The sequence below is a fragment of the Zychaea mexicana genome (genome assembly GCF_025766255.1).
Source record: "Zychaea mexicana strain RSA 1403 chromosome Unknown BDB00scaffold_20, whole genome shotgun sequence".
In the NCBI taxonomy this organism is placed as follows: domain Eukaryota; kingdom Fungi; phylum Mucoromycota; class Mucoromycetes; order Mucorales; family Lichtheimiaceae; genus Zychaea; species Zychaea mexicana.
Window position 1 is genome coordinate 212,841 of NW_026516683.1, and position 25,607 is coordinate 238,447.

Consider the following 25,607-nt stretch of genomic DNA (forward strand, 5'->3'; position numbering starts at 1 on the left):
CCGTATTTTTCCAAGTGCTATAGCTCTCTTATTATAGGCTGAAGAAAACTCGTCATATCTCTTGGAGCCAATGGACCCAGGATCAAGCATATTTGAAGCATGGATTTGTTTGTATGCCTACATGGACGATGTTAAGGATAATATAGGCATAATAGAACAATCAATCTTAGTCCTGCTCAGATTTTGTAGTATGGCTGCTTACCGAGTATTAGGATCGAATTTCAACACAACCACATGTACAATGGTCATTGTATGTTTTATGTTGGTATACGGTTGGAAGCCACCCACATATAATGCAAGAGCGACATCCAATTCACCTTGAAAAAGATTTCGTCCCATTACGAGCTCTTGATACAGTCCACCGTCGAATATATCATTGTATACACCATGCCTATGTCGGAAACGGCTCCTGTACAGTAACTTTCTCGTGTCTCTTCATCGTGAATCATGTACGCTAGTTGTTCACCAATTGGAAGCATTTCCATTCTAGCACGTGCTTTCTTGTTATCACCAACGTATCTTACTTCGTTCCAATGGGAGCAATATGTAGCCGTGTCATCAGTGTCGTACATCTTGCACCCATTGATACAAACATCAAATAGTTGTGTTTTCACGGGATAGAACTTTTCCGCTCCTTTTTTCGATTTATATGGAGTGAATAAGTGCTCGCGGTCTTAAAAGAGGGAGTAAGGTAAGTGTCTATCATGTATGATATATAAAAGGAGGAGGGTTGGCGTGTATGATCTTTGAACTTTTTACCTTAATCGAAACGAGATATCAAGCGGTTACAAAAACCGAGTATTTCGCCGTGGCCTCGTCTCGTGATATTGTTGTTATTCACAATACGTTGCAACATTACACTCCACATCATCAATTGATCTTGGCTGTAATCATCCGTAGGGAATGCGTAAACTTTTGGGCCACCCGATCTTGTAGTACTAATAGGTATGTTGACTATTACAGTGAAACAACAAGTAATTAGCAAGTCTCTTTTAAATTGTATAGGAAAACGGAATCTTCTTATTTTTTACCATCACCATAATCGAAATCGTCTAGATTAACATCGTCACCCATATTTGTTCCGTCATTTCTTTGTTCCTGTGAAGTGGATGATGGCGGCGATGTGCTATTACGAGTTGCACTTGGAGATATCGAGTTATTTTGTGATACAACAGATATGTACATGCTATCGTCTGCACTCGATGGCACCAAATCTGATGATGATTCGTTCGGTAGTGAAGGTATAGAGGTTGAGGTGGCTGTTCATCTCTATTACAAGGTATCAGGCTTATTAACACATGTGATATTGCGCAAGTACCATATGTAGTAACAATATAAATTCTACACACAACACATCAGCCGATGAGGACGACGATCCAGTGACAGCTTTGGGATGTTGCCCTTTTCCTTTCAGTATTTTCGACGACAAATGATGCGGTGCGCTGAATAAACCGACATAATGATAGGCTTTTTACACCAGCCACAGATTTTACTTGGTGTGCTGCTTTCGCTTTCACTTGTCCTGATGTTTTTGAATGTTCTGCCAGCTGATTTTTCATAATGTTGAAGTGTACCGAGTCGCAAATTTCTTTTAAATAAACAATAATGACAGCAAATCGTGGAAAATCCGTTGACCAGAGTGGAAATAATAATACTAATAATACTGAGACATTACAGCGTGTTGTGTGCTGGATCATGAAAAATGAGAACGCGATTATGATTATGGTGCATCCCCTTTATGATTGCCAAAAAGTGAACTCTAATAAAAGTTCAATAAGTTGATGATTTGCTTATTTGTTATTTAAATATCATTCTTTAGCATCTTTAGAATAGTTATTGAACCCGGGTTTACCTATTTGTTTGTAAACAAAAAAGTTATCATATCAGCCATCAAATTTGGCCGCTTTTGCCGGTTTTTGGCTAAGGTACTGAACTTTATGCCGGATTCGAAGCCAGGATCGTTCTCAGCTAATAGAATTGCGTGCCGTATTTAATGTCTTTGCGTACACAGGTATTTTTCTGTGTTTAGCCCATGACTCTGTGCATTCTGTGACCTAAGTGACCAGTAGAGCAGATAGTGTACATTGAGACGTACAGCCGCAATATGTCTGGAGAAGAAACAGATAAAGAGGTCTACAAGTTCTCTTCTAAAAAAATGAAGTCGCATAGGCGCATAGGCGTAGCAATATAAAGGCGGCCTTGTAAAACATCAAAAAATTGAAACATTGGCGATTACAAACGGGATGCACCATAATAAAAGATGGTAGCAGCATCACTGATTTAAAGATAGTAAAAAAAAATATTTGTTTTGTATCTCGTTTTTTCCCTCCTTTCTCCCTCGCGTTTTTTTTGCCTTGGTACCTTTCACTTTAGCAATTAATAATACTACCGTAAAGCAAACAGGAAAAGCTATAACAACAAAAGCATTATTTGCTGAAATCTCCTTAGTGAAGAGTTTCATGACAAGAATCGATGAAATAAACAAGGAGGTCGACGCTAATTTGCAAGAGCTGAAGACAGTCGCCATCCAGCTGCAAGAGAAAGTCGACACGATCCAAGTAACAGTGGATCGAATCCTTGAACACCTTCAGCAAGGAGATAGGCAGGAGCCTACTAAACAAGAACCAGTATGTTTAGATGGTTTCTACATTATGGAAGGCGGTGTAATAGTGTTGCCGTCAGTTAATGAAAGAATAGATTGGAAACAATGGAAAAGAAGAAACAAAGAGAGAGAGAGAGAGATATGGAGACGGTAGTTTTATTGATTTTATGTTGGGACACCATAGAAATACAGAGAAAAAGTATCTATGTAAACAGTAAAGAGGGAGGAAGATCGTGTACAAAGAGAGCCATAGAGTGTATTGCTGTCAATGTTGACATGTTTGTTCTTACTATTTTAGAGAGACGTCACTACCACAAGACCAATACTTGTCCGCCCGTTCGTTGTAGTGATCAACCGTCGCCAGGCTCAAGATTCGAGCACAGACGTTCTGAGGCAGTTCATTGCCTTACACTTCTTTGCCGATGACGAAGAAGAGCTGTGTGGCAACGCCATGACAAACATCATGCTCGAAACGACCATGAATATCCAAGAGATAATCACCGAGGAGGGCATTTCTCTTGCAACGGCATGGAGTTTAATTGACCCTAGCATACAAAAAAAGTATGCTTTGATGCTAGAGGTCAATTGCAAAGCATTTGATGGTCACTTTGACCAATGCGTCAACTCGTGGGCAACGAAATGGCTGTTGCAGTATAAATGGGGCAACAAGCACCAATACCACAAACGTATAAGTGTAAGTTACAAAACAACATTTCCTATGCTTTATATTTTATACAAAATGATACTCTTTTATCATTATTACAACACACTTATTATTATTAGCTGGAAAAGACCGACCACGAGTCATCCAGCAGCGGTGGTGACGACGAGGAGCAAGAAGAGGAGGACAACACTCGTCCGAGGTAAATACTCTCTAGCAATATACAGTACCAGTGATATGTTATTGCTGGTGACGTTAAAGTATCAAGAATTAACTGATAGTTCTTCATATCTTTTTTCTTTTTCATTGCCTTGACTGTGGCAATAGAGTTTACAAAAGAAGACGTGCAGCATTGTATGATATGAGAGGAGTACTTATCTTTCTCTCTCTGTGCTCGGTTGTGCTCGGTCTCTCTCTGTGTGGTCGATCTCCTTTCTCTTTCTCTCTTTCTTGATTATCTTTTTCTTTTCTGTCTTTCGTCTCTCTTCTCATTTTATTTGAAATAAACAATGTTCAATGTGAGCTATTATTATGGTATAATTACTATCGTATTATCCTTTTTAAAATGTTTTTGCGTTGTGATTGGGATGCGAGCTTGTAGACATCCTCATACACACCCCAGACCCAAATTATTTGCCTCTATTCGGACGCCGTACGGGCCTTTACAAGCTCTACGGAACATACCCTGTGGCCTCTGCGGTGTCACGCCGTGCACACCGTAGAAATTATAGTATGCTCAGCCTACCATAGCACCTTCTTTTTCTCAGAATAATTCTCACTACATTGCGTCCTCCATTTCGACATTGAGCAACCAGGAACCCCAACCAGAGCAGTCAACTGCTTCCAGCGACAAATATTACCGCCCTAAGGGAACCAAAAAGTGGTCCACTTGGACGCGTTAACTCACTTCCTTTCTCAAGATAGCACTGACGAAGAGCGAGAAGGTTTGCTATTTTGTATATAGGTAAAATGAGAATTTTTACTTATCTAGTATATAGAATGGGAAGATATTATCAGACAGTATAACGATGGAGAGTTGACAACGACAACTGCTCAACTGGCTGCGATCTATGCTCGCATGAACGAGGAGCACCAGAAAAAGCTTGAAGAGAAGGTCAAGCGCATAAACCATATGATGGAGCAACCGGCTCCTATGGATCTAGATGTTCGTCAGCAGCTTGGGAGAGCTTTCAGACGCGAGATCATGTCGGTTAACCACCGTGCTAGCGTGGCCATAGGATGGAATGTCGGCACGCTCATGTCTCCCCACAGTTTGAGACCGATTGGATGCTTACTACACCTATAGTCTCATCTAGTATGTAAAGTAGTAAATCTGTTTCTTGGAAATGCTCATATTCAAGGTTCTAATACCAACTATTAAGAGAAAGCTCAGAACGCATTGAATAAGATGGGAGGGCGTCCAAACTTCCATCGACATTGTCAAGGTTAATACTATCATACACTGTGATAGTAACACGTTATTGAGAAAAAGGATTATCTATTTATTAGCTTTTCTTAACAACAATCTGTCACTATAGGAACAACAGGCGGCAACTATCGCTAACACACCATAGCATTGTTAAAAGGAGCTACTAATGTATATTATTCGTTTTCGCCAGGCCCTCGTTTGACCAGAAAGCCTACCAAAAAGAAAAGCACGGTTAAGGACCTCATGGTTGAACTCTGTAGTATGTTACAAGCAGTGCCTGCATTGCAGTTATCAATGTATCAATACTTGTTAAGGAATGTATGTAGACAACGAAGTCGACAAAGTTTCCGTGGAAAGGTTTCAAGAGGGTGTCAGACGGTGGCATAATTCGCTACAGAAATGAAACATTGGGGTGCGAATTCACGGTTTTGATTTTGGCGAAAAGGCAGATACTGCTTTGTGCCCGAGTGACATGCCGTATAAGAGATGGTCAGAGCTGTATGATGCCCTTATCAATGGCCAAATTAGTTTTGAAAAGTTTTAAATTAAATGGTTTAGCACATTTTAAAAAGTTGCTATTGATAAAAGCGACATATTAGCATCCAATAGGTATGTTAGTTCATTTAATAAATTACAGATCATGATTTTACTGTGGAAGACAGAGTGATCTGCGCTAGGGGACATGTGGTCGTTCCTTAACATGGACAAGGATACTATACATATACAAAAAATATGAGTCCATAACTGAAAAAAACCGCATAGAACAAAAAGAGTTAGACGGTGTGGTGGTAGATGGGTAGAGGTGGAGCGAGAATGATGAAATTATTAGGAGGATTTCTTCGTGCAATTTGGAAATAACCACAGTAATACTCTTAGAAAGCAAGGAAATTTGAAACAGTTCCTAGCATCCGAGCATTTTTACCCTATTACATAACGTACTTCTGTGTACAAAAATAAATTGTGGATTAGGGGATCGTCATAAAAAAACTACAGGAAAAGAAGCTTTCCTCAAGCGCGTGGTACTTTTTTGTCAACTTGCACGTTTACTGAGCAATAAACAGAAGTGATCAACTTAATATGTGTTGCAATATAAATATAGAGAACTGAAATGAAAAATAATCTTTTGAAGGTTCTTAGCTACAACGTAACAAACAACAGACCGCACCATCTTATTAGCACTAGATCATGAGTTTTAACGATCGGTTCAACGAAGACGACGCCATGGACCTAGTGGAATCCACGATGTTGAGCGATGGGAAAACGAGAACGAAAAGCCGCAAAGTGTATGCTGGTGACGATGCAGTTGTAGCTTCTGCTCCCACTATAAGAGATACGCGTCAAAATTCACAGCATGATCAATTAGGTAACTGATTCGCTTATAAGCACACTAAATCTTTGCTTATGATAACATATACTTTGTAACGCGAAGATCACGGAGAAACCGATGATCTCGACTATGACGGTCCTGGTAGCGCTTTTAATGAAGGCTTGACAGTGTTTCGTCTGAATGACCATGACATCGAAGAACATAAAAGGAAATTGGAAGCTCTTGATGAAAACTGGTCCGAGGTTTTTAAGGTGCTACCGAAAGACTATGTAAAGTGCAAGGGAAGTAGCGACTATAGTCTGGCCGATACGACTCCGCTTTTCGACGCGCGCTGCACTACATGCGATAAAACAAAGGAACGGGAGATCCTTTGCGTTTTCATTACCGGTAACGCATTACGTTGCATTAATAATTACCAAACATACTGTGATATGGACAACTGCTAAAACATTCCTATAAATGCCGTCGAAAACAATACGAAACAGGCATTAAAAGTTATAAAATACCATTCTGTGAATGTAAATCAGACGCCTCAACCTTGCTTTACCATCACTTGTTTCCGTCATCTCCCGCCTCGCCGAGGACAGCATTTCATCTCCCATTGCTTGATTTCTATTCTGCGCTTTTGGCTGAAGGTCATTTAGCAGCACAAGCCTTTGGAAATGCTTGCTCTTATGTGCACAAGTTTGAGGTACTGTTACTGCTAATATAATAATCAGATGATAACACAATGGAGCGAAATCACTTATCATAACAGTTATTCTAATGTATTGTATATACATTTGAATTTTATGGAATAAAGAATCCTGATAGAATTCGAAAGACTTTAGGAAATGCACATACAGCATACATGGAGCTGAAAGAAAAAGTGACGGATGAAATGGTTAACGAGCTCAGCAATAATACTCCAATGGAGCGAGATGCGTGTCTGGCTTGTCCCAAGGTCTCCTTCTCGTTTTATAATTTAGTGCTGTCATGATATTTTGATGAGCTAATGACTCAATATACAATTTACACAGGAAGGAAAACTGTTCGTCGCAGTCGATGGCAACATGCAATTGCGACGACGCAAAGCACATGCAAATGATACAAAAAAAGCTGAAGCAGCGACGTTTTTCTCGGCTGATAACATGCATGACGTTTACGAAAAGCATGAAGTCACCAATGCCGTCAATAAGCGTTGCGAGAGTGAGCTCAAAGCTGTTACGTCCGTTTCTGATGCTGTCGAGAAGTTCTATGAAAGTGGAATAGTAGGCTGTGTATGCGGCAGACACAATGTTCCACTTCAGTTTACGAATATCTTTGCTTCTGGTGAAAAGTAATTTTAATACTTTTTACATGCATGCAGTCTATAATCCCTAGCGTATAATATGCACCTACATGTTGAGCTTTGTATAGGTACAAATATGCTCTATCTGTGCTTGCTGTTGCCACTAAGGGATACAAAGATGTCAATATTTTGTATGATCTTGGTTGTCGCTTTGAACCATCATTTAAGGTATTTTGCCGTGTCTAAGAATATCATCGCATCCGGTAAACAAACTGATCTTTAATTACTTATGCACCATTAGAAAGCATTTCCCAATTTTGCTCAAGCTGGATCACAGATGGCCGTCTACGTTTCCATGCATACGCCCATTCAATGTCTCGCCAGGTCGATTATCATCCACGATTCATAAGCGGCTTTGGACTGACAGATGGAGAAGGACTTGAGCGTCTTTGGTCCTACCTTGGAGGATTTGTCTCAATGACTAGACAAATGAGCGCCAAGAGACGTCTGTTCGTTTTACACCATGCGATTGGTCATTCGAAAGCCAAGACTACAATCAATATGTGTATGCATGATTTTAAATGAAGTTATAAATGATTGCGTGATACTCATAATAGTACCGATAGGTTACGCGCTTAAAAAACGGACGAAAAGGGCAAAGGCAATCATCGAACAAGCGTCTGCATACTTGCGACACAGAGCTACCCTTGTAGCTTCCGGCGGTACGCCATGCTGGTGGTGGAACGAGGACGGGAAGATAGATGAGCTCAGATTCGAAGAAGAATGGAAGACGTACAAAGATACCGTCCATAAAAAATCGAAAGATCGTACTATATTCACTGGTATCAAACCTCTATCAGTAAAAATACAGTATTATGAAGAACTAGAACATTTTTACGCGGTTGAGTGAGTTTACAAAGTGTTTTTGTAGAGTACTGTAAAATACTTAGACAACTAAACCATTCGGAAAACATCATTAGAGCGGAGCGCATTACTTTATGTAGGGAGCTTCAAGATCCAGATAAATGTGCCAATATGACTATGGCGGAAGCAGGTATGTATAACGATTTCTACTCCCTTTCGTTTATGCGTATTAAGCTATTGCTATCATCAATAGACGAGAAATTTAGATTGCTTCGAAAGCTCTCAAGAAAGCTCGAGATCGCTAAAGACAATGTTACCAGAATTTGAAAGGGTGCTAATGCCTGAACGAAGATGGCAGATAAATAGCACAGAATACGCAAGCGCAAAAGAAGCAAAAGCAAAGCGAGAAAAGGAAGATAGCCTGTATAAACTAAAATCACATATAATCTCGCGTAAGATGATGTATGATCAGCTGCGTAATCGAGAGGGCAAAATAGGTATTGTATATCTGTTTTTTGAAGTGTAAAAATGAGAAAGCGCTGCTGATGGATATAATTAATTAATTATGAAACAGGCGAAAGAGTAAGCACGAAAGTTAGAAGCGCAATCAAGAAACTAAGCACTGCAGCTGAAAAGCAATTAAAGCTATACAATGCTGCTTGCCATCTGTTGTTGGAGCCTGAAGTCCAGTTGGAGGATGTCTGTCATCTGGAGACACGATTTTGGGAACAGCACCATATACAGTTGACCCCCGTTTTTTGCAGTAGCGGTTTTTCGTGAAAAAAACTGCAAAAAGCGGGGAACTGCAAAAAGCGAGGACGGGTATAAGGGTGTTACACAGGCTGACTATAGCTTGGCCTACCTAGTGTCAATTATGTGAACCAAGTAAGGAACATCAGTACTTAATTGAGGTTACTTTTACATTGCAACTTCAAATAAAAAGACCTAATTTTTTTTGCAATTGTTTTATACACACTATTCACACCATACATCATGACAAAAAGAGAAACATAGGAAAAGCTTACTGACGAATTAATGAAGCAGCCTATCAGTATTATATCACTATAAAAAATGCACTACACAAATCTAGTAGGTGCAGTCATGACTAACAGCGATGATTTGTGCAAGAAAAGCCAGAAGAAACATCATTGGTTCGATTCTCAGCGTCGCCGCTCTCTAATAGAATGAAAATTACAAGCGGAAAATTGCAGGTCCTTCATTTTGGGCTGCAAAATGCAAAAAGTGAGGAAACTGCAATTTTACTAAGTGGTGAACGGGATTCCTCCAAAAAAAGCTGCAAAAACTGAGGACCTGCAAAAAGTAGAGGTGCAAAAAACGGGGGTCAACTGTAGCAGAAAGCAACGACGTCGACGTTCTCAGAGAGATTATGAACATTAAGCGCGCCGAGGAAGAGCTGATAATGATCGAGGTTAATGCTATGGTACTTCATTGAAACTCCATACTGTGATCTCAACTTTCCCACTTAGGACGAAGAAAAGAATCTGGAAGCATACGCTGCAGCACGTTATAGCGCCATTCAAGATGCCATAGAGGCGACGCATGACGATGGGTGGCAAGCTATTCTTGGTGATCTTTTGGAATAAGCTGAACGTCTCCAATGTAATATCAGAAGCAGCAAACCGCGTACTGTTGGTGAAATTTCACAGATCGACAACGACGAACAATACGGTGACGATGCGGACGATGAATATGACGAAGACGTTTACTTTGTCCATGCTGAGACATATGAGGATATTGAGAAGGAACATGACGAGCTGATGTACGAGTATATGCCGCCAGTAGATTATACTATGCCTGACGAAGATATTTCTCTGCCAGATGCAGTACTTTCAGAAGAAACACTATAGAGCCAGCAATGTATATACGCCGTTGTAAATCAAGAGCTCTTTTATAATCCTTATTATGCTTACTTATACATTGTATGTTATTAGACCTGTTATGCGAATATGATTTTTTATCGTGTGTAATAAGCACCTATTCTGTTACTTATTTTCTCAATACTGCGTTGAGCGTTAATCCTCATAATTTAAATCAGATACATATATATAATACTGTATGCTACCGGAAAAAGATGCTCTGGTTGGGGCTCCTGGTTGCTCATTGTCGAAATGGAGGACGGGAGAAAGCTGGTGCTATGGTAGGCTGAGCATACTATAATTTCTACGGTGTGCACGGCGTGACACCGCAGAGGCCACAGGGTATGTTCCGTTGAGCTTGTAGAGGCCCGTACGGCGTCCGAATATAGGCAAATAATTTGGGTCTGGGGTGCTCATACACCACGGCATCGGCCCTTTAATTGTCATCCTTTAATTCCGGTCTGTGAGGCTTTAATTTCTTATCCTTTACTCACCTCTACATAAGTGTTTTTTCAAGGCTGATTAAAGGATGAGATTGAAGTTTTATTCAAGTTTTCAATTTTTAATTCACTTCCCAATTCTCCCGCAGTGTATAAAGAAAACAAAAGAAAAGGAAAACAGAAAAGAGTGTGTTAGTGGCGGGTGACAAAAATTATGGTGGGAATGTATCATACAAGCTCGCAGAAACTGCTATGCGTACCAGCAGAGACAGCACGACTTTTGTGGTGGTTGGCTATGCAACTAGATGCATGCACATCCTTCTTATTTGTTGTGCCATGTAGACGACAGTAACCTCAGTGCTATAAGGTCTTGGTTTTTAGATTTTGCCAATGTTATCTAACTAATGACAGCAACAAGCAATCATCAATACAGAAAGATCACAGCAACAGGAGCCAGGAACAGAACCGGCACATCAGAAGCACCACCAAGAAGCATCCTTGATGGTCTTCCGGCAAAGCGTTCCAAACGGCGCTGTAAAATGTGCAAATCATCCGAATGTAGTGGCGAAAAGAATCGTGCTAGATATCCTCAGAACAGTTAGCAAAGTATCATTGAGTAGTTCATTTCGGAACTACACAAGCCGTTGAAAAATCAATCAAAACATCGCACTAATGAACTTAAAACTACTACATTATGAAGAAGTGGCAAAATGACCCAAAGTTATGCTTTGGACCATTTTGGGAAAAGTTAGTACTGTCGGCCTTAAGTATGGTACCCGGGCCCTTACTGGGAGTCCCTATGGCTTCTCCACCTGCTATTACATTCAGTTCCTCCACCACTTTTTTGCTTCTTATTTCTGATATGCGATCCTGAGAAATCCAGTCTATACTTTCTCATGTACTAGCAGACCGATAAAATATTGCACGTATCACTCATCTATTCATTTACGAAAAAGCAAGGATATATTATTATCAAATGTTGGCAGCAAAGCAAAAAAAAAAGGAACAAACGTTTTGGTGGCAACGTTCGCTTTATATACGTTGAGAAACCAGTAGCGTCGTATCATAGCAATAAACAGCGTTGTTCTCATAGTGATTGTCGCCATAGTTATCTGCCTTTGCTCGGTTACTAAACAGCAGCATAGAAAGAATCACGCTTTCTTTTTTTAAGACCATGTCACGATGAGAGGTGAAAAGGTGCTGTAGGCACACCTCACGCGAAAATTGTGTCGGCGCTTCAATCTGCTGCGCACGGCGACTGATAAGAAAGTGTTGCCTGCCCAACCCACTGGTCTTCTTCTTTACCAGCTTCTTTTTACTACATTCTGTCGCAATGATCACCGTATCTGACGCCCTCTTCGCCAAGCTCGTTCTGCTTTGTATCTTGCTGTGTATCTTTGGGGAAACAGTGGCCGCTATCTACCGATATGCCCTGTCCCGTCCTGTCATCGCTGTTTCCGTTGCCCTTGTGGCTTTTGTCGTCCGTGCCGAGTGTTGCACTCATGTGCGCACATGGATTCTTGATGCCCCGTTCAAGTTGTTGTTGTTCCTCTCTTGGCCATTTCCGCCATTAGACTTCCCGCCGCTGCCTCCGCCTCCGCCGCCGTTGTTCACGCAACGTGCCACCACAACTTCAACTACTGCCACTGAACCTGTGCATGCGATCCGTCGGCCAAGTGTAAAGTATGGTGGACAGCCTCGTTCTTCTAATCCGGTATGTATTTATCATTGCTGGGATATTGACTGGGAGATTGACTCTGATGTTAATCGTGGTGTTCTGACAACCGAGTACGTGCCCGCGCGACGTGCTGAGCACCTGGGTGCAATGAGGAATCCTGAGCCCCACGCGTTGCTCCCGACTGCTGCTGCGGCTTCCGCTCATGTCTCTCAGCCGCACCAATCAATAACAACAGTCGATAATGCAATTACTGTGAAAGATGAGCACATGGTTATGGTAATGATGGAGCAGTCTGCGGCCCCTCTGCTTTTGCATGGCTCCCGTGTTCCTGAACCTGTCGACGTGGATCAGTCTGTGACCCCTCTGCTTTTGCATGGCTCCTGTAATTCTGACTCTACTGAAGTGAGGATAGATCAGCCTGTGGCCCCTCTGCTTATGCATGGCTCCCGTGTTCTTGAACTTGTCGACAACCACGCGATGCCTTCGTTGTCTGTTCCAGATGCGCATACGGCCGCTTCGGCGTGCTCGTCCCTGCCATCTTCTGAGCAAACCGCTGCTTCGGCATGCGTGTCCCTGCAAACTCCAGAGCATACGGCTGCTTCGGCATGCGCGTCCCTGCTAGAGCAAACGACCGCTTCGGCGTGTTCGTCCCTGCAAGAGCATACTACCGCTTCGGCGCGTCAGTCCCTGCTAGAGCACACTACCGCTTCGGCGCGTCAGTCCCTGCCAGAACACACAGACGACACGCTCTCTGATCGAAATGTGCAGATGGAGGATCCATCGTATGACTTTGTGTCGTATGATGTTGGAGCCTTCAATTTAATGCCTTCTTCGGCTTTGTTGGCGGACGCTTCTGATGTGCGGCATGAAGGTGATACTTCTGTCGAAAATCCATACTTTTTCGAGCATACGACCGCTTCGGCGTGTTCGTCCCTGCAATATGAGCATACGACCACTTTTGTGCGTTCGTCCCTGCCATCACGACAAGAACGATCGTGGCATACCGCCTTGGGCGTGTCCCTGCCTGATCATGGTGAGGAATATCGCGCAGCCGAGGACTCTCCCGAGGACTCTCCTGCCGATTTGCAGCCGATGGAAGTTGAGGGTGAATCCCCAACTCGGTCTGACCTCCAACGCTATATAGCGATGACCGATGATGAGCTTTTAGCTCTCATCAACCCCTCCCAATCTGACATCACCACCGACGCCGTAACCACCACCGCCACCCCAGAACCCGCCGCCTCTTCTCTCCCGCTCCTCACGTCAGAGGATCTTGATGCCATCCGTGCTCAAGTTGCCGCCGAGGCCGAGGAAAATGACAGTGGTTGTTCCGTCTCTTCTCTCCCTTCTCTCCGTTCGGAAGATCTTGCTTTCCGTGCTCAGCTCGACGCTCACGCAGAAGATCTTGCTGCTCTCCGTGCTCAGCTCGACGCTGACGCAGAAGATCTTGCTGCTCTCCGTGCTCAGCTCGACGCTGATGCAGAAGATCTTGCTGCTCTCAATGCTCAGCTCGACGCTGAGGCAGAAGATCTTGATGGCTGGTTCGACGATTTGATCGGTAAGTTTTTTACTTGGTGATGACACGAAATAAAGGGTTGTTTTCTAATGATTTTTTTTCTGTTTCCTTTAGTTGACCAGTAGGTGTTGTCCTGCGCGCTGCTGTGTGCAGCTTGGTGCGATGTGGGTGTGGCAGTTTCTTTTTTTTTCGTTTCGGTGCTTCGTGGTTCTGTCGAGTTTCTTTCCTCCTCCTCCTGATCCTCCTCTTCTTCCGTCCTGGTGTTCCTGTTGTTCGTTGCTGCTGTTGCGTTCTGTGCGTGCTTTTCTTCTTTTTTGGCGTTTTCCAGTGCGTCAACTGACGCGATGGTGTGGAAAGCGTTTAGGGTATGTATCTTTAGTGCGGCAATTAACAACCAAACCTATTATCAACATCTAATCATTTTCCTTTATATCTCCCGTATTTAGGCTGTATTTTCTTTCGTTTCGGTGCTTCGTGGTTGTGTCGGTTTTCTTCTCCTCCTCCTCCTGATCCTCCTCTTCTTCCGTTCTGGTGTTCCTGTTGTGCGTTGCTGCTGTCGCGTTCTGTGCGTGCTTTTCTTCTTTTTGGCGTTTTCCGGTGCGTCAACTGACGCGATGGTGTGGAAAGCGTTTACGGTATGTATCTTTAGTGCGGCAATTAACAACCAAAATTATTATCAACATCTAATCATATTACTTTTTTCCCCATATCTAGGCTGTTTTTTCTTTCGTGCTCGTTTGTGGCTGGTCGTCTTGTCTGTGGCCGGCTTTGGAGATTAGTTCGGGAAGGACATGAAGGTAAATATAAATGGATGTAATATCATTAGCTCGAATCTCGCATGCGTGCCTCTTATTAATCAAATATAAAAAGATAGGTCATGGGCTGCTGCGGCCTTTGTGTGCGTGCTGCCGCCTGCTGCACTGTGTGTGTGGCGACCGTCTGGCGGGGCGGTTTTAGAAGGCACCCCAGTGGATGGCCCACTAGCAGAGGTAAATGACCGCGGCATTGGTATATGACACTGGGCTACAGCCACCGGGGGTGGAAAGGGTATGAGGGGCACATGGGGATAGCGAGGATGGCACAGCTAGTGTAGTGGGGAGGGGAACAGCGCTCTGGTCTAGATAGGCAGCAGAAACATCATCGAAGCACATCCACAGCGGTTCTTGACAACAAATGGCAATCAAGGCTTGCAAGCTTTCGTGGTTATTACGGTATGTACCATTTGACAAATTCTTGTGGCATATTTATTTATTAAGGAAGCTCTTGCATCTAAGAAAAGATTCCACTAACTAAATCCTTCTATTGCCTTTCCTCTTCTTCGTATCGCATCTGCACCTTTTTCTAAAGGTCGGATGTGATATGGAGAAGACGGATAGGAGCTAGTTTCGCTGGTTTTATCCCTCTTCCTCAAGGATTGTCATTTAGTCTGTTCCAGCTGATGTGCGATGATGTTCCTGCGTAAGCCCTTGTGACTAGAGCAACGTTCCCTCAATCCCTGCTACCGAATGCTCTGCCTAGTTATCCTCGTCCTTCTTACCCTGGAAGCCCCCACCGGCACCAGTAGTTCGGTGTCATTGCCATCTAAGTCCAACCCCGTCCTTGCACTTTTGCTTTTTGGATACCTGAAGCTGGGGTTGTCCTTCTTTTGGCGGGTGGTGCCAGTGATGGTTACTGCCCGCCTTTGGCGGCTTGGAAAAATTTTCCTGTGGCAAGGGAACTTTTTCCGCACGGGAAAGTGGAGAATCCCGTCTTTGGCTTGATGCTGGTTTCTTGGAGGCGAAACCTGGGTGTTCAAGGGAATCTTTTCCACTTGGAGGAGTGGAGAATCCCGTCTTTGGCTTGATCCTGGTTTCTTGGAGGCGAAACCTGGGTGTTCAAGGGAATCTTTTTCACTTGGAGGAGTGGAGAATCCCGTCTTTGGTTTGATACTGGTTCCTTGGCGGCAAAATCCGGTGCTCTTGTTGCGCCTGATATCCAAACGGTCCGAACCTATCTCTCTCGAGTGACTCTCAAAGAAGCCAAGGGCGTATTTATCGTGTTGATCTTCGTGTGAATCGCTGCTGCTGCTGCTGCCATGTTAAACCGGGCGAAACAACATTGTGCCATCCCGACAAAAAAGTACCATGCTACGACAATCCACAAGAAGGTAGCACCATCCAGGTTTTTGGCATACCGTCGGCTATACTCAGGACGTGAATTTCTTCGGACAAACAAGACAATTTCAGCAAGCGGCGTCGATCCAACATCCGCTTTGGTCCCTACCTATCGATCCAAGTCAAACCGACCTTTTGAATCCTGGACCAAACTGGCATGATCAACGATGCTTTGAGCAAAAGACAGCGACGCCTACCAAGCACAAGACTTTCTTGCGGGGGCTATCGATACATCAATCCCACGATCACGATTGGCAATAGTGCGACAACTATCAAGCTGATTGCCATATATCTCACAAGTCATCAGACAACCAAGTTCAACCTCAGGCGGCAAATGGTAGTCAAGGAGAAGCTGGATAACAAATCTTTTTGAAGATCGGACAAGTCTTGAACCAACGTGGACGACCATGTTTCAGTCTCTTTCTATCACTCAAGTCAACGGACATGGTCAATTTCACCATCCATCTTCAAGCGCGAAAGCAGAAGGACTCGGCCATGGAGGAGGCACATAGGGTTTGGCGGCCCTTATGTGAGGCTGCAGTTACCAGGAGCAAGCAAGCGAGCAAGTTTGAATGCGACAAACAATGGATTGACCCAAAGTGTACCAAGTTGGTCAACAATAAGCGACGGAGCACCCTTTTTCAACATTGGATACAGCAAGAACCCATCTGACTGACTACACCATGTCAAGGCCCATCCACAAGCAACAAGCGATGAAGAAACAAGAAAATTGAGGAGCACACGCGGTACGACCATCCTGGTGAGCCACCATCAATAATCAACACCGCAACAAAATGCATGGAAACGTTTATCTACGTGACTACCTACCACCTACGACTCGATGGCGGCGGCAAGAAGTGGCAGTAACCACCAAGCGCTGGAGCAGCAGCACGCACAGCCATACAAGCAATTAGCCCGATTCCGAAGATACCAGCTGTCAACACACGGAAAAATTTAAACACATGTCATTTGGGTCTTCTAGTGGCTGGTGGCAACAAATGACAAGCCTACAGATATAGCGTTGGACACGCAGCACACACAACAAGCCAGGGGGATCGCTCGTATCAAACCAACTTATTTTGTGCTGAGACGATCCACAAACTCAACAGTCATTGGGTTTTTTGGCGACAACCCATCGAGGACAAACACCAACATTGTTAAGCAAGCAGCATATCCAATAATTGCGGTCATCATCGAATCCAGCAACACGGACAATCGATCCAGCTATCCTTAATAATTAAGTCAAGCGGTACACGCAATGGTCACGGTTTTCAGCAGTTCCCAAGCCAAGCAGCAGCAGCAGCAGCATCAGCGCCGAGGCTATCGCTATCAAGACCCACAAAAACCATACAATGTCAACACGGTGACAAGAAGCTGTCATGCTCTTATTAATGATCGAGGCTCAATGATCGAGGCATATGCGTGCTCAAGAGCTACTGCTCGATCATGCACAGCTGTCGAACTGGATGTTATCAAACGATTCATTCTGGATCCCAAACCGACAAGACTAATGGCCGCCGTGTGCGTTGGACGTGTGAAACCGCTATTATACGCGATCAAAAATGTTTGAATTCTGCAGATAATGTGGTAGGTTAAGATTAAGGAAGCGCTGTTACTATGTGACGAGTATACTAACTATAACACACTTTAACAAAATAGACAGAACCTTTGCCTTCGAAAATATCATCCATTTGGTCTTTCTGTCACAAGAACCTACAATCCATATTTTCCCAATTTCTATTTCTTTCTTTCTTTCGTTGTTTTATCACACATGTTCTATTTTTCAGCTCCAAGTCGTCCCCTCATTGAGTGGTAAGTGTAACAAATGATTGGAAAAACTAATAGTGTATGTTTTTAGTAGTTTAGAAAAAAATACCCGTTTGTAAATCAACACAACACCTCGACGGCACACGCGGGATGCATCGGCACGAAAGCTTCTTTTCATTTTTCAAAATACTCTCACGACGAATCTATCTCCTGACGAACACACTGTCAAGACCTTACAAGATCATCCAAGATATCCAAACTAAATCACAACCTGCTGTCGGCTTAGCTTATCAAAGCTAACAGCGCAGAAGAGCTCACCAAAAAAGCATATATGCCAGGTAATGATAAGAAGATCATGCTTTGCTACTGTGCATGCAGCAGGCCTTTATCGAATCAAATATGTCTAACGTTGTTTACCTGTATCTACACATAGAGTCGTTGGTTCCTGTTGCCACAGAGGCGCAAAGAATCGTAAAGTCATAAAAACGAGCTCGCAATAAGCAAAAACAAAATGGGTCATCCGTCAGGCATGTAAAAATAGAGCTTTACATACGAGTGACACTAACACTAATATTATGTTTACTTTTTCACACTGACAGGAGCTCTACGCGAAGATATATTACCTGCACACTCAAAAAAACAAAACAAAGCTAGCTGGTCATTGGTATCTCCTTGCATCGGCGATGACGAAGGTTATCAAGCTATTATTGAATCATTCACAGTGCAGCTTCCGTACACATAATCAACTACCATCCAACATGCCTACGACCGTCATCCTTTGATACAACCGTGTGTGCCGTCCGATACCATACCACTTCCTCATATATCATGAAGAGAAAAAAATACAGAAAAAAAGAGAAAAGAAAAAAAAAGAAGAGAATCATATAATGAAAAAAAATACAAAAAAAAAGAGAAGTTAAAATTATACTAATCCATTCTGTTTGTAGCACAAATCACCGGTGAGGGCAATGACATTGGACTTTTTTATATTTGATACTACATATCACAGTGTAAAGTCGATTACATAGCATATGCTTCTCCATTTTCCTCAGAAATATAATAAATATATGATACATGTATATACTCGATGCTTTTTAGTCAATGGGGAGAAAGGGTGGCTAAATGGATATACTTTGTTGGAAGTCGAAAGTGGTAATTGTGGTAGGACACATGGGTATGCTGCTCAAAGTATCTTGCTCGTTGCGAAGATCAGAGAGTTGGCGCAGTTAATAAAGGTGGGGTTGTATTAAAGCCAATCAATGCTTACTTTAGTCTGGGTCGCATGAAATACTTTGGCGTTTGTAACGACGCAATCCTTTATTGTTCGTTTTAACACGGTCGTAATCTTCTCCTTTATCTTTATTTCTCAGCTCATTTCACGCTAAAGTACAACCTAATTTGAAATGGAAAGACGTCGAGGTCAGAAATCCTCCTAATCACAAAGCGGGCAGACCAAAAATGAAAGAAAACGTGGATCCTCGTCAGTCTCTGCTGTCCTTCGGCAGACAAGGGGAACAGCATAGCGATACTTCATCCAGCAGCACTGCGCCAGTCTCTCGCAATGCTGCAAACATGGAAACAGTAAGCTCTTTACCCATAGCCGTATCTGATGCAGACAGCCATGAAGCTCAAGCTGCTTCAGCGGAGTACACCAGTACGATGACGAGCGGTTATATCCATCCAGCAATTTCTTTGACAGAAATGGCTTTATGATAGCATCTGCGCCTACTGAAGATATGGACGAATTTGTGGATGAGATGGAAGACTCTGAAGACAGTAGTGATGACGAAGGCAACGATGATGTAGTTGAAAATAGCGATCGCAGTGGTATGCGAAATGGTAAGACGCTAATACCATGTGCGGACGGTAATCAAGGAATTGACCGAAATTGCTAATAATATAACTCTTGCTGGATGTCATGCATCATTACATTAATAGCATATAGCATTCCAAGAAAAGCCGAGAAGTCAAGAAATAATATACTAGACAAACACTTCGAACAGCTGCAAGCTCGGATTGTAGCTCAAAGTACCCTGAAGAATACAAAAAAGGGAACGTTCTGTGTGCTGTCGCCTGATCCGTTCTTTGCTCTAATCAAAAAGCTCGAGCCCGAGGCGCTGTGATATCTTCGTATATTCCTTTGGATGCCGCATCTCTTGCTTAAGGACATTGGATCTTCAAAATGTCAGAGCTGTGAATCTCGCCTCAAGTCCAAAGGATTTGTAGATATGACAGAGTGAGTTGAACCAGAATCTTGTGCATCATGATGCTTATTGCATACACAGATGTCTTTATATTATGGCAACGCGCTGTGAGTGCACGAACGGCTCTTGCATTGGAAAATAAAGTGTCGCTGCCAACGATGAAAGCATTATCCGCCAGCTGCCTAAGTTCCTGCAATGCCAATATTCCGGATATATTATGACCCACCGCAGTGGTTAATCCAAGCCTGTGGGGTATCTTTTGCGCCATGTATGCAAAAGTCGATTGTCTCAAAGCGTTTCTGCAAGATATTACGAGAGCTACATCACTTACGCCATTCTCGCTTGGCGTTTCAATACCTTAACGCAGCGCTATTTCGTCACGAGAATCCATCGATCGATCAGGCGCTTACCGATACGAATACGCAGCTAGAAATTTCTCAACAAGTAAATCAGGATATTTACACTAGTTTATATTCAAGAGCTCAAAGGCGATCATTCCTTCAAGATAATCAAACTTATGGGCAAAACCAACAACACAGCAACATTCACAGCACTATACACAATACTCGACGAATATGAGGAAGTGCGATTACAATTCTTTGTTCCAACCTAGTCCTTATCTTCTTAAGTACGCGTTTGACACAATGCGACAATCATTATAGTTCCACGGACATAAACAGCCAGAGATTTTTTACTGACAAAGTATGATACGAGGTGATCGAAACTCGTTGGAAAAAGCATGGCCGGCCTTTAATAATAACGTTTCTCGTGTGACACCCCGAGAGCCTAGGACAACGTCTGAAGAAGTTGATACATATCCAATGCTCACAATATCGGATACCACCGTTCCACAGTGCTTCTCTGACGCGGAAGATATCCAAGCTGCAGCCACTTGCCGGCGGACGGGCTGAACAACGGCAAATTGTGGTGGGATTGGATTGTAAATGGCCTATTGAGCACGGCCAAGGAAGAACTGCTACCATCCAGATTGTCTGGGAGGACATAATTCACATATACAGTACCCAGTCAGTAACTTTACAAAACCAGCTGTTGCCTTGGAAAAATTACTTTCCAGCGCGTTGATGATCAAAATGGGGCGGCCTGTCATCAACGAAATTGAAAAAGATGGCACGCGATTTTTAACATCGAGTGTGGGGTGGCGGATACGACGTTGGACATTACTGTAAATCGCGTGGTTGATAGACAGTGTTAATATGAAGCTGGCGGATATTTGCGAGATCGTACTTCAACGCCGACTACTGAAGCCATAAAAATTACGAACTAGTAACTATATGAGTCCACACCATCAGTTGAGCAGATACATACGATACGCCGTATTCGATGCCTGGGCCGGTCTTCAAATATACCATCATGCAAAGAACTTCGTTTTACTCGGTCAAAAACTAAGCAGACCTGTAATTGAAGTTCGTACATCGCGTATCGTCGAAACATAACAAGGAATTGTAAAATTGATAAGTGTATTTATTAACATCTCTTAGGGGTGCACATTTCTTATCACGGTGGAGCTAAAATTAGAGCTGCGGCTTATGGTAAAATCGATCATCAGCAGGAGCATCTAAATGGAATGAAGCTAAAGAAAAATCAAGCAATCATCACAATCAAGGAAGTGTTAGTTCCTGGTGCACCTGATGTAGAAGGAAAACCACTGCAGGACCATGGCGCTGTTCCTTTCCAAACTGTAGCTCGTATATGTGATTTGTGAACATACTAAGCCTGTTGAGATTCGTGTCAATCAGATGGCGGGCACACAACATCCAATGGCATGGAAAATAAGAGTGCTAAGGATGTCATTCTTTAAGAAGAGTGTTAGTAAACGTACAATCGAACTAGAGGACTGTACCCTGGAGCCAAGCAACGATGATAGCGATGCTGGCTCGGTTGTTGATGATGACGACGATAACGAAAGTATCATGCATGGAGCCGATAGTGTACACCAAAATCAAAATGACCTCACGGTATCTGAAGTAGATCAAGAAAGTCGTGTGTTCGGTGAGCAAGAGCTGCATACTCTTTCGCAGCATCCACGAAACGATCCAGAATAAATGGCTGCAAAAGTTCTAAAGGATGCATTATATCTCTTAAACCAAGTAAAAATACCGCGCGGACATGGTCTAGCAAATGACTTTTCAAGACTATTTCGTGACGCACTGAGATGGATTACCACTTTACCGTTGCTGCTGCGGGACAAAGGATCCATCAGAACGCTATACGTAAGTTTGGCTCATTCAATGCTTCTCCTCAATTGGCGGATGCTATGATGGCTTATTATCGTCTACGCCATAACATAGATGTAAGTAGCAGATTACCTTTTGCGATGGTGTATATGTCATCTTAAATTAGCTGTGGTGTAGCCCATTAGGTTGGATATGTCAATCGCCACAAAAAGGTGCATAAAAACATTATGAACCATGGCTGATTCAACATATTAAAGATTCACGTGCATTTTTCGGTCTCCGTTGTTTACGTATCAGGAACCAGGCGTTTACGAGCATGTTACAAAGGATGTTGCATCCTTTGGTAAAAAATTCGGTATTTCTCCTCTGTTAAACGAAATAAAGACCTCTTGTGGTATTGAATACCAGCTTGGTACTACTTCGGATACTACTCGAAGTAGTACCAACATCGAATTCAATTACCCTAATCGTCCTGAGAGAATTTACACCATAACTTGCTAGTTTTTATACATACAAATCTCTGTAAAGCTAAATTGCAAAAAAATCAAAAGGAAGATAGGGTAAATAGCTTCCATAAAACAGATAGGCTATTGGCTATTTTGAATACTTCTCTTCTCCATCAATACATTTAATGCATATACTGTCATAATATACCAATGATGTTCGTCCAAGTGCTTCAATGCAGAGAATACTTGCTTGGATTCATTCATACCCCGACAAAGCATTTAGTATCGTTGCGCGAATTGAGCACTACGTAAAAAAAAAAGAGCAGGCTACACGATGAAGCAGGCGAGTCCAGCATCTCGATGGCTTCAGCTCCTTACAGCATCGCAAGGGACATGGGCAATTCCCATCATCTGCATACTCGTTCCCTTACTCATACGATGGATTGTCGCGTTGAATCCTTATTCAGGTACACAACGGTATTTTTTTCGCCCGGCATATTCTATGTATGCTAATCTCAAAGAAAATGCAATCCGCTTTATAGGTTTCAACACGCCTCCAAAGTACGGCGATTATGAAGCCCAACGCCACTGGATGGAAATAACCAACGCATTGCCTACGACTCATTGGTACCGCTACGATCTTGACTGGTGGGGTTTAGATTATCCGCCTTTGACCGCATTTCATAGTTGGTTGTGTGGTTTTGTGTAAGTTGTATTTGTTCACCGACAGAATAAGGAGAGAGAAGAACTGATATCATTACTGTTAGTGGTTTATGGATTAATCCAGAATGGTTCGCGTTGGATACGTCGCGTGGTTATGAATCCATGAACAGTAAGTTTTTCATGCGGGCCACAGTGGTGGTCTCGGAGGCGTTGATCTATTACCCCGCAGTATGGTGTTTTAGCCGAATCGTGTTTCCCGAACAACAGAAAAAGGTAGTGTATAGGGAGCAAAAAAAAAGACATATGCCATTTTGAGCGATAATCGAAAACATTGACTTTAGTCTTGGCTCCTATCTTTAGTATCTTCTGGTGTTCCTTATCCTTATGCAACCAGCACTTATTCTCATCGACCATGGTCATTTCCAGTAAGTGTTAGGCATCCATACAAATTATTGTGTAGCCGTATATACGTGGATCACTCATTCATGGAGGGAAAAATTCAGATTCAACAGCGTCATGCTAGGACTCACTTTGTGGGCCATCAATGGATATTTGACAAAGCACTACGTGTTGGGATCAGTGTGTTTTTGCTTAGCGCTCGGTTTTAAACAGATGGCTTTGTATTACGCTCCTGCGATCTTCAGCTTTTTACTTGGAACATGCGTCTCGCTACCACAAAAACAACAAGGGTAAATGTTTATGATAAGGGCGGTTTTTCATGTGTATGTATGTATGTGCAAGTAATAACAAAAAATCCTTAAAGACTTTTGCTTTTTATTCAACTGGGTGTTACTGTCATTGCAACATGTGGTCTCTTACTTTCCCCGTGGTTGACATCCTTGGATGATCTGTTACAAATTTTACATCGAGTATTCCCGGTAGCCCGAGGATTATACGAGGACAAGGTGGCTAATGTATGGTGTGCTATCAACGTGGTCATCAAGTTACGCAATGTGTTAAGTCTGCAGTCGACTGTACGTCTCAGGTTGTGTGAACAAAACAGATTTATTGGTTTGTAATCTCATTGTGAGCCTTTCTTTTACACTAACAACCAATTCTCTTTACTATCTCTCTTCCTCTTATTTCTTAAAGCCTTTGCGCTACTTTGGCTGCCATTCTACCAATTAATATCCATCTCGGAGTATCTCCATCGCGTTCACGTTTCGGCTATGCTTTGGTCAATACATCGCTTGCGTTCTTTTTATTTTCTTTCCAAGTGCATGAGAAATCCATCCTATTGCCAGCTTTACCTGTCTCATTGATGTTATATCATGAACCTGATGCTGTCAAGGTTTTTATGAATGTCGCCATGTTTAGGTATTTATAATTTTAAATGAAGCGGGAACAGGGTCATGGAGCTGCTAATTACATTTGCTATGTATTATCGTGAGGATAAAGGAACTAACGCATGTATTTTAATATTTGATAGCATGTTCCCACTACTGAAGCGAGAAGAGCTAGTCATTCCCTATTTAGGTGTAACCATTTTTTGGAACTGGCTTATGGGTCCGTCGTTTTCATCACCAGCCACAGCAACCTCTGTTCGGTTCGTCAAATATGTAAGTTGGATGCTTGAACCCTGTTTTAATGATAAGGGTCTTGAAGGAACATGTCGATAACACTAATCTTGTTCTTCCAAATTTCTTATAGGCGATCTATGCCACATTACTGGTTTGGCATATTACTGAATACTTGGTAGTGCCACCAAGCCATTGGCCTGACCTATACATTGTCGTCAATGCCGTACTGAGTTGTGGCTATTTTATCTTACTGTTTTTGTATTTTATATATCGCCAATTCGTTTCCCCTGCTACAGACGTTTTTGGTGATGACACTTCTGCGGCTACCAAGATTAAATCTGCTTGAAAAAAGGCAGCACCACCAGCAAATATAAATAAAAAACACCTAAATATTTGTATTATATGACGAATACGTTACATTGATGATGACATGTAACAACATCTTTTATATTATATTTTTTCTTTCGAATCTGTGTCTAACAACAACATAAGGTAGCATTGCTCTTTTTCTAAACAGGAAAGGGAATTACAGTATCATGATATGCGCAGGTCGAAATCGAAATTGGACTACTTGCAGGAAGCGTTGTGGAACGAGAGCAAGAGCAAAAGGCTCGGAATCGTAAGGTTCAATAGTAAGAGATGAAATTCCGAACGAATTCAAATCGTCATCGTGTTGTGTGTGTAAACTTAGAAAGTTCAAGGAGATCGGATTACTTCGTCTTACCGAATAAAGGATTATCCTAACGTAAGAACAGAAATTCACTGCAAATCAAGAGCACGAGCCTCAAGCTTTCCATGCAATAGCAAAAGGTAAAACGAACGATCCTAATAAAAGTTATACGATCCCTCTTCAAGTAGTACCTTTATCATCTTATCGTAAAAAGCGATGCACATAGAATAAAATGGTATGACCTCATAGTCCATTTATTTGACCAAATTTGATTTGTATCTGTAGACACGTACTACTCTACAGCTACCCTAATGGGGTTATATGC

At 42.5% G+C, this 25,607-nt stretch overlaps 7 protein-coding genes across 7 annotated transcripts; 6 read left to right on the forward strand and 1 right to left on the reverse strand.

The window, feature by feature from the left end:
- Positions 1–3,279: 3,279 nt before the first annotated feature.
- BDB00DRAFT_813573 (uncharacterized protein) lies at positions 3,280–3,797 on the reverse strand. Its single transcript, XM_053122772.1, has 3 exons — positions 3,591–3,797; positions 3,386–3,465; positions 3,280–3,296 (listed from the first exon to the last, which is right to left on the reverse strand). The coding sequence occupies exon 1, from the start codon at positions 3,753–3,755 to the stop codon at positions 3,594–3,596; it is 162 nt and encodes a 53-aa protein (XP_052981761.1). The 5' UTR covers positions 3,756–3,797; the 3' UTR covers positions 3,280–3,296; positions 3,386–3,465; positions 3,591–3,593.
- A 2,080-nt stretch (positions 3,798–5,877) lies between these two features.
- On the forward strand, positions 5,878–6,465 carry BDB00DRAFT_898942 (uncharacterized protein; the record flags this gene model as incomplete). Its single annotated transcript, XM_053128540.1, has 2 exons — positions 5,878–6,055; positions 6,122–6,465. The coding sequence occupies 2 exons, from the start codon at positions 5,878–5,880 to the stop codon at positions 6,463–6,465; spliced, it is 522 nt and encodes a 173-aa protein (XP_052981762.1).
- A 378-nt stretch (positions 6,466–6,843) lies between these two features.
- On the forward strand, positions 6,844–10,103 carry BDB00DRAFT_954247 (uncharacterized protein). The gene is made up of 9 exons (XM_053129634.1): positions 6,844–7,337; positions 7,418–7,517; positions 7,595–7,854; positions 7,916–8,195; positions 8,270–8,343; positions 8,420–8,650; positions 8,728–8,892; positions 9,503–9,582; positions 9,641–10,103. The coding sequence occupies exons 1-9, from the start codon at positions 7,295–7,297 to the stop codon at positions 9,755–9,757; spliced, it is 1,350 nt and encodes a 449-aa protein (XP_052981763.1). The 5' UTR covers positions 6,844–7,294; the 3' UTR covers positions 9,758–10,103.
- A 1,580-nt stretch (positions 10,104–11,683) lies between these two features.
- Positions 11,684–13,899, forward strand: BDB00DRAFT_235963 (uncharacterized protein). Its single transcript, XM_053116594.1, has 2 exons — positions 11,684–13,706; positions 13,779–13,899. Exons 1-2 carry the CDS (start codon positions 11,804–11,806, stop codon positions 13,787–13,789), a joined length of 1,914 nt encoding a protein of 637 aa, XP_052981764.1. The 5' UTR covers positions 11,684–11,803; the 3' UTR covers positions 13,790–13,899.
- On the forward strand, positions 13,868–14,588 carry BDB00DRAFT_235985 (uncharacterized protein). Its single transcript, XM_053116595.1, has 4 exons — positions 13,868–14,029; positions 14,111–14,299; positions 14,379–14,461; positions 14,535–14,588. Exons 1-3 carry the CDS (start codon positions 14,009–14,011, stop codon positions 14,457–14,459), a joined length of 291 nt encoding a protein of 96 aa, XP_052981765.1. The 5' UTR covers positions 13,868–14,008; the 3' UTR covers positions 14,460–14,461; positions 14,535–14,588.
- A 4,454-nt stretch (positions 14,589–19,042) lies between these two features.
- BDB00DRAFT_786306 (uncharacterized protein) lies at positions 19,043–19,661 on the forward strand (the record flags this gene model as incomplete). Its single annotated transcript, XM_053120599.1, is given in 4 exon segments — positions 19,043–19,165; positions 19,185–19,230; positions 19,301–19,423; positions 19,588–19,661. The coding sequence occupies 4 exon segments, from the start codon at positions 19,043–19,045 to the stop codon at positions 19,659–19,661; spliced, it is 366 nt and encodes a 121-aa protein (XP_052981766.1).
- A 3,102-nt stretch (positions 19,662–22,763) lies between these two features.
- BDB00DRAFT_760116 (glycosyl transferase) lies at positions 22,764–24,958 on the forward strand (the record flags this gene model as incomplete). The annotated part of the gene is made up of 9 exons (XM_053119190.1): positions 22,764–22,896; positions 22,972–23,134; positions 23,197–23,368; positions 23,453–23,517; positions 23,596–23,781; positions 23,856–24,077; positions 24,185–24,409; positions 24,522–24,651; positions 24,743–24,958. 9 exons carry the CDS (start codon positions 22,764–22,766, stop codon positions 24,956–24,958), a joined length of 1,512 nt encoding a protein of 503 aa, XP_052981767.1.
- Positions 24,959–25,607: the final 649 nt, after the last annotated feature.

Bases quoted from the DNA above. Each gene is read 5' to 3' on its own strand.
- BDB00DRAFT_954247 (XM_053129634.1), top strand. From the start codon at position 7,295: ATGTTCCACTTCAGTTTACGAATATCTTTGCTTCTGGTGAAAA. The intron at 7,518-7,594 runs GTATTTTGCCGT...ACCATTAGAAAG, and splicing joins GCTTTGAACCATCATTTAAG to CATTTCCCAATTTTGCTCAA. The intron at 8,651-8,727 runs GTATTGTATATC...ATTATGAAACAG, and splicing joins TAATCGAGAGGGCAAAATAG to GCGAAAGAGTAAGCACGAAA.
- BDB00DRAFT_235985 (XM_053116595.1), top strand. From the start codon at position 14,009: ATGGTGTGGAAAGCGTTTAGG. The intron at 14,030-14,110 runs GTATGTATCTTT...TCCCGTATTTAG, and splicing joins TGGTGTGGAAAGCGTTTAGG to GCTGTATTTTCTTTCGTTTC. The intron at 14,300-14,378 runs GTATGTATCTTT...CCCCATATCTAG, and splicing joins TGGTGTGGAAAGCGTTTACG to GCTGTTTTTTCTTTCGTGCT.
- BDB00DRAFT_235963 (XM_053116594.1), top strand. From the start codon at position 11,804: ATGATCACCGTATCTGACGCCCTCTTCGCCAAGCTCGTTCTGCTTTGT.
- BDB00DRAFT_813573 (XM_053122772.1), bottom strand. From the start codon at position 3,755: ATGAGAAGAGAGACGAAAGACAGAAAAGAAAAAGATAATCAAGAAAGA.